Source organism: Atractosteus spatula, chromosome 6 (assembly GCF_055471065.1).
Source record: "Atractosteus spatula isolate fAtrSpa1 chromosome 6, fAtrSpa1.hap1, whole genome shotgun sequence".
Classification (NCBI taxonomy): Eukaryota; Metazoa; Chordata; class Actinopteri; order Semionotiformes; family Lepisosteidae; genus Atractosteus; species Atractosteus spatula.
This window is the reverse complement of record NC_142711.1, coordinates 18,599,077-18,606,141: the sequence shown is the minus strand read 5'-3', so window position 1 is coordinate 18,606,141 and position 7,065 is coordinate 18,599,077. Positions and strand designations below refer to the sequence as shown.

The 7,065-nt window shown below is 51.2% G+C and overlaps 1 protein-coding gene across 1 annotated transcript; it reads right to left on the bottom strand.

The window, feature by feature from the left end:
• Window positions 1–1,329: 1,329 nt before the first annotated feature.
• ran (RAN, member RAS oncogene family) lies at window positions 1,330–6,520 on the bottom strand. The gene is made up of 7 exons (XM_088919445.1): window positions 6,437–6,520; window positions 5,149–5,207; window positions 4,566–4,650; window positions 4,155–4,280; window positions 3,716–3,903; window positions 2,804–2,974; window positions 1,330–1,725 (listed from the first exon to the last, which is right to left on the bottom strand). The coding sequence occupies exons 2-7, from the start codon at window positions 5,179–5,181 to the stop codon at window positions 1,681–1,683; spliced, it is 648 nt and encodes a 215-aa protein (XP_088775571.1). The 5' UTR covers window positions 5,182–5,207; window positions 6,437–6,520; the 3' UTR covers window positions 1,330–1,680.
• Window positions 6,521–7,065: the final 545 nt, after the last annotated feature.

Genomic DNA, 7,065 nt, shown 5'->3' with positions numbered 1-7,065 from the left:
AATGTCCTGTAGTGTCCACTCAGTGTGTCTGGACTGTATTAACCCCTCTCTCTCAGTGCAGTGTTAATGTCCTGTAGTGTCCACTCAGTGTGTCTGGACTGTATTAACCCCTCTCTCTCAGTGCAGTGTTAATGTACTGGAGTGTCCAGTCAGTGTGTCTGTACTGTATTAACCCCTCTCTCTCAGTGCAGTGTTAATGTACTGTAGTGTCCAGTGTGTCTGGAGGATAGTTAGAGGGTTATTTTGGACTGTATGGCACATATTAATACCGTGATCTATAGAGACATGAAGACCAATCATTGCTGGGAATCAGAACAGTAGTCAGAAAACTGTTGTAAAATGTTCAGGTTGGAGACAGCTTGCTAGGTTTTTAGTTGGTGAAGTTCTTTTCACAACAGCCTCTATCTCACTCAGAGATCAAAACGCTGCTCTTGACTTCACCACTTCCTTCACAGATCATAACAGTTGCTCAAGTCTATAAAGATATACACACTGACCAAGACACTCAGTTCAAGAACAGTTATCACCCCTACTCTCACTGACGGTGTCCTGGGTCTGTAATGACCAGCAGTCAGGACACTGGGGTCAACACCCCTACTCTCACTGACAGTGTCCTGGGTCTGTAATGATTAGCAGTCAGGACACTGGGGTCAACACCCCTACTCTCACTGACAGTGTCCTGGGTCTGTAATGACCAGCAGTCAGGACACTGGGGTCAGCACCCTACTCTCACTGACGGTGTCCTGGGTCTGTAATGACCAGCAGTCAGGACACTGGGGTCAACACCCCTACTCTCACTGACAGTGTCCTGGGTCTGTAATGATTAGCAGTCAGGACACTGGGGTCAACACCCCTACTCTCACTGACAGTGTCCTGGGTCTGTAATGACCAGCAGTCAGGACACTGGGGTCAACACCCCTACTCTCACTGACAGTGTCCTGGGTCTGTAATGACCAGCAGTCAGGACACAGAGGTCAACACCCCTACTCTCACTGACAGTGTCCTGGGTCTGTAATGACCAGCAGTCAGGACACTGGGGTCAACACCCCTACTCTCACTGACAGTGTCCAGGGTCTGTAATGACCAGTCAATCTAACATTAAAGTGAAGAAACAGCACCCCACAACGCAGTATCTCTGGTCACCATACTAGGACACTGGCTGGGCATCACGGTCCAGAGGATACAGAAATACTTACTGATCCGCCAGAACTACTACAGTCTTGGGAGTGGGAACCTCCAAAACCAACAGGAAGTCAAATTATTTCAGATATCTAACACTCACCCACACTCATCTAGCTAGACAGAAGAAACCAGAAAACATTCAGGAACTTAAATTTAGACAGGTTTTATTCAAACTTTTTTCAAATAAGTGCATCCATATTTTAAACATTTTTCGGTATCTCCCAGCATCCGCACTCTTCCTCCGGGTGCAATCTGCTGCCAGCACGACAGCCTGTGAAGTATTTGTCTTTACTGTATTGTCTGTACAGCACTGTTTGTCCTGTACCATACTGCTTGTCTGCACTCTCTCAACAAACTTGCATTCTTCAAGATGAAAAAAGTAAAAAAAAAAATCAAAATAATCTGAGACTGGGTTTTACAGTAAAGGTAATAGTGCAGCCAGAGCACTGTGACTCCCAGACATCTCCTGCTTCCTCCGGAGAGGTCAAAGGTCACAGGTTAGAGGTCATCCTCCTCATCTGGTAGTGCTGTTTCCGATGCCACCTAAGAGGATACAATAAACGCGCGTCACAGTCCAGTGAGAACGAGTACCCCCAGCGCTTTGCATGCACAGTGGGAAACCTGCAGGTCACAGTGAACAAGTGCTGACACCTAGTGGACCCAGGGCATAACTGCTTCATGCTGTACTGCATGTCAAGTTTAGCACTGATGGGTATCTCACATTAATATGAGCAATTCTGCATGAACAGGAAATATTATTCCATCGCCCTATTTCACCAATGCAGTGTGTACAAAAGCCAGCAGGTGTCAGCATTAAAACTCGGAATGGATCAAACTGCGGAGCAACGGGAGCTGATTTCCGATTCCCATCCCCAGGGCTCTGGCGTCCCAGAGGGTTCATACCGCCTTTCACCAACCAAACGTTTCGTGGCCCGCGACAGCAAAGGGACAACATGACCAGGCTCATAACGACACAGGAAATAAGGTTCTGTCCTTAGGAAAGACGGACTTAAAATCTCTTTTCTCAAACACAGGCACCTACAGATCAAACTCTTTCCACAGCTGGAACCATCACCGACAGACTGAGCCTTGTTTTGGGAATTAAGTCACTAAGCGGGAGAAGTAGGGGGGTGACTTAAATCTGACCACAGTGTGCATGTTGGCAAACACCTGCCCAACATGGCTGCCTGGACTCCAGGCCATCACTCGCTCTGGAAAGGCTATATTGGTACACAGGCAAAGCAGTGCTGAGCTCACAGTCTGGCATCACACACCAACTGAAAAGAAGCCCAGCCATTAAGGGGAACACAGTGAGTGACATCCGACACTAACCTGAGAGCTGAGTCCCACAGTGTCCACAGCAGAGTGAGCTGTGATTGGAGGAGTGACGCAGCTCTCAGTGACAACACTGTGAGCCCCATAGTGCCCACAGCAGAGTGAGCAGTGACTGGAGGAGTGACACAGCTCTCACTGACAACACTGTGAGCCCCACAGTGCCCACAGCAGAGTGAGCAGCAAGCAGTGTCACTGGAGGAGCGCACAATGTTGTGTGCTGTGTTAACACAGTTAAGTGTCTCTCTAAGAAAGCGCCCGGCAATAGAGTTGCTGGTCCGGCCTGTACCTTGAGGTCGTGCTCGTACTGCGCTGCCAGAGAGGGGTCCATGGAGACCTCAGGGGGGGCCAGAGCTGGCATGGCAACAAACTCCAGATTGGGGTCACCGATCAGCTTCCGGGCCAGCCAGAGGAAGGGCTTCTCGAAATTGTAGTTACTCTTTGCAGAGATGTCATAGTACTGAAAGAGAGAGAGGATGTGGGGGTTCATACAGCCGTTCTGAAGCCGTGGTTCAGTCCCTGATCTGAGCATTGCTCCCTAGGGTTAATACAGCACTTGGCAGCCCAGTCCTGCTACACAGGGGGCTACGTGGCTCATTACGGGGGGTCACACTGGCCGGCTCTTCTTCCAGCGCTGTACTTAGGACTGCAGTGACAGCTGACCCGCCCTAGACAGCTGATAAGGCCTCTAATGGTTGCACATAGAGACATGATGGGAATTAGTCCATTATTAGGTTACTGTTGAAGCATTAGGAATGCCACATTTGCCCCTGGGTGTAAATTAGAGTTGGGGCGTCACGGTGTGGGGTTGTGCTGAAGAGGTGTGCCGAGCCCAGACGCCTCTCCCTGCAGTCTCCGGTCCACTGAGGGCTTTCATGGGCTCAGCCCTCACAAGCCGCACGACTGAAAGCGGAGCCTCTGTTGAATTACATCCCCTCCCGCTGATGTTACTTGAAAAGAAGTCAAGCCTGCGTACTCCTTCACAGTCAACATTGGAGCACAAACCACATCACACAAGTGGAAACCGCATGGATTTGCAGTTAAAACCGGGAACTAGAGGCACTTCTTTACACTAAGGGTGGTGGGAGTGTGGATCGGGCTGGCGAAGCGGATATCCTGGTATCCTTCAGTAGCCACTGGATGAGATTCTCGGACTGGACGGACAGCGGCCAGAGCGGGCAGACTGCCCAGTCAGGGTTACCTGCAGGTTCTTCTTGCGGTGGAAAACGATGCTCTTGGCTTTGACCTTCCTGTCCTTGATGTCCACCTTATTCCCGCAGAGCACGATGGGGATGTTCTCACACACACGCACCAGGTCCCGGTGCCAGTTAGGGACGTTCTTATAGGTCACCCGAGAGGTCACGTCAAACATGATGATGGCACACTGAGCTGCGAGAGAGAGTACAGAGAGACTGGACACTACAGTACATTATAACTGCAGAGAGAAAGAGCTCTGCCCAAACATGTTTTACAGTAGCACTGAGACATATGCAAGTCATGGTGCACTGCAGTTACTAGCATCACAATCCACAGACTCACATTGTACAGAAAGGGGCATGACACCCAATAGACCCTCAATAAGACTTCTGTGTAGGTGGGTTAAAACTGGAATACAGGCCAGAGGTGGACAGACAAGGTACCTTGGATATAGTAGCCGTCTCTGAGGCCACCGAACTTCTCCTGGCCCGCTGTGTCCCATACATTAAATTTGATGGCACCCCTGTTAGTGTGGAAGACCAGGGGGTGAACCTCAACACCCAGAGTGGCTGAGAGAAAGAGACAGAGAGAGAGGGGTTAATACAGTCCAGACACACTGACTGGACACTCCAGTACATTAACACTGCACTGAGAGAGAGGGGTTAATACAGTACAGACACACTGACTGGACACTACAGGACATTAACACTGCACTGAGAGAGAGGGGTTAATACAGTCCAGACACACTGACTGGACACTACAGGACATTAACACTGCACTGAGAGAGAGGGGTTAATACAGTCCAGACACACTGAGTGGACACTACAGTACATTAGCAACACGTCAGGGATTACCGACATATTTCTTCTCAAACTCTCCTGTCAGGTGTCTCTTCACAAATGTGGTCTTTCCTGTTCCTCCATCTCCTACCAACACCAGCTGAGGGGGGTGAGAGAGAGAGAGAAGGGGAAAGAAAATATGAATTGTAAAAGCTCAGCTCCTCGGAATGACTGTACTACTTGTTGTAAACGCTGTGTTGACGGTTTGTGTGTAGGCCACACTGTAACTCCTTGGTCAGGCCAGCCAAGCCCTTTGACTCTGAACTGGACGGGAGGGAGCGAGATGCTCCAGGGGCTCCTGCTGCAGGATCAGACCACAGCTGGACGTGTGGCACAAGCACACTGCCACTCCCGCTGCGCACCAAGGACAGAGCGCTGCTCAGCCAGGTGGGTCCCCTCCTGTAGGACACACACCGCCCCCTGCCTAGCAGACCTGCTCCGCAGAATAGCAGGTGGAAGACATGAGGGTTCAGCCACATCCTGCACTACAAACCCAGCCCAAAGTCTGTCACAGGCCTCTGTATACACCCTGTGTCCTCTGTATACAGTACATGAGCCTGCAGGTGATCAGACTGAACACCAGAGAGAGCGCACTCACCTTGAACTGGACCTGAGGTTCTCCTTCGGCCATGACTGACTGGACAGCAAGACACAGTACTGAGAGAAAGAGAAAGAGGGGTTAATACAGTCCAGACACACTGACTGGACACTCCAGGACATTAACACTGCACTGAGAGAGAGGGGTTAATACAGCACAGACACACTGACTGGACACTACAGGACATTAACACTGCACTGAGAGAGAGGGGTTAATACAGTCCAGACACACTGACTGGACACTCCAGTACATTAACACTGCACTGAGAGAGAGGGGTTAATACAGTCCAGACACACTGACTGGACACTCCAGCACATTAACACTGCACTGAGAGAGAGGGGTTAATACAGTCCAGACACACTGACTGGACACTACAGGACAATTCTCTGTGACATTAGTTAACAATCAGGCACATTGAAAGAACTGTGAAAAACATTAATATATAACAGAGCCCAGTAATGAACAGACATGAATGCGCACGACAGTCCATCAGTGTCAGTTCAGTCAAGTGCACAAGAACGTCTCATCTGCGCCAGTGTTACTCACTCCGGTATTACTGAAGGCGGTCAGGGAGGAAAACGCAGTATTCGCTTACAAGTACTAACGATGCAGGGCTTAGAGCAGCGGGCAGTCAATCTTTAAAATGTCAGCTCCCAAATGAAACAGAATTATTCGACCCTAAGGTACAGCAGTTAGCTCCAAACACGGGTCCGAGTCACCCGTCAGGCTACCCCTGTCTGGCGATGACTGCCGGACAAGTGTGGGGTCGCGCCGTTGAGGATGGAGGACATGGGCCGGTCATGCCGGGTCACGATGGCGGCTGACTGGAGGTGCGCTCCGGGTTGTTTGAGGATAAGAGGAAGATGATGATGAGGAGGAGGATGGGGGGGGCAGAGTGTCTCCGGAGTTAGTGCCTCTGTCCCGGAGAAACCCCGGAAACACAGAACTACGGCACCTCGCTCATTACAACACCTCCCCCACCCAGTCCCAGACATTTTTGGCCACAGCACGCCCAGAAAGTGGACGCCGAAGCGCTGCGGCTATATCTGGACCGCCTGGCTCCGCTCCCCGATACAAACACGAACTCCATCCATGGCTGCGTCGCCCCCCGGCACTACACACGCGTCCCCCCCTACCACCACCCAGCACCATGGCGCTCACCCACCCCACCACGGCTCGCCTGCGGCTCCACGCAGGAAAGAAATCACAGCTATTGCCGTTTTGCCTGAGCAGGGTGGCCATTCGGTTTTAAAAAGTCGCCCATAAGCCAGAGGCAAGCCGCACTTACCCGGCGCTCCTCCTGAGGTGCCTGGACGAAAGAGGGAAAGAGCAAATGGCGGCGCCCGCGAAGGCTTCGACCAGCTCCAGCCCCGCCCCCCTCGGTCGGAGCGTGAATAGGTGAGCGGCGGGGAAGGGAGGGGGTTCCCTCGTCATGTGATGTTGGTGAGCAGTCTGTATCCGGAAGTGTGACGGCAGTGTGTGCTCTGCAAAGTGTGGAGTGTGCGTCATGCTGGTCTCCGTTAAACATGTTATTTTTTCGTTCAAAATTGGTGTCAGCTTTGCTTTTTTTTTTTGGACTGCTACTTGATAAGAATAGCACTCAATATTTGGCACAGGGGTGATGCCGATTAGAAGCCCGTTCCTTGTTATTGTTTTGACAGTGCTCACTGGACTGGTTCAGCTGCTCCTGCCAGCTCTTCCCGTGCTGCTGCTGCTGCTGCTTTGAAGAGACCTAGAAAACTTGCAGACACGCCGACCCTCCAGGACCAGGATTAAGGCGCCCTGTTTCTTCAGCTGAAAGCAAACTTTAAAACTCGCCTTGAACGGAAAAAACTGCAGTCTCACTAACGGGGCTGAGAGTGAAAACCGGAGGACACAGGAGACCCCAGGGTCAGAGCTGGGTACCCCGGACTTTTT

Bases quoted from the DNA above. Each gene is read 5' to 3' on its own strand.
- ran (XM_088919445.1), bottom strand. From the start codon at position 5,181: ATGGCCGAAGGAGAACCTCAGGTCCAGTTCAAG. The intron at 4,651-5,148 runs GTGAGTGCGCTC...CACCCCCCTCAG, and splicing joins AACCTCAGGTCCAGTTCAAG to CTGGTGTTGGTAGGAGATGG. The intron at 3,904-4,154 runs GTACCTTGTCTG...TCTCTCTCGCAG, and splicing joins AGACGGCTACTATATCCAAG to CTCAGTGTGCCATCATCATG.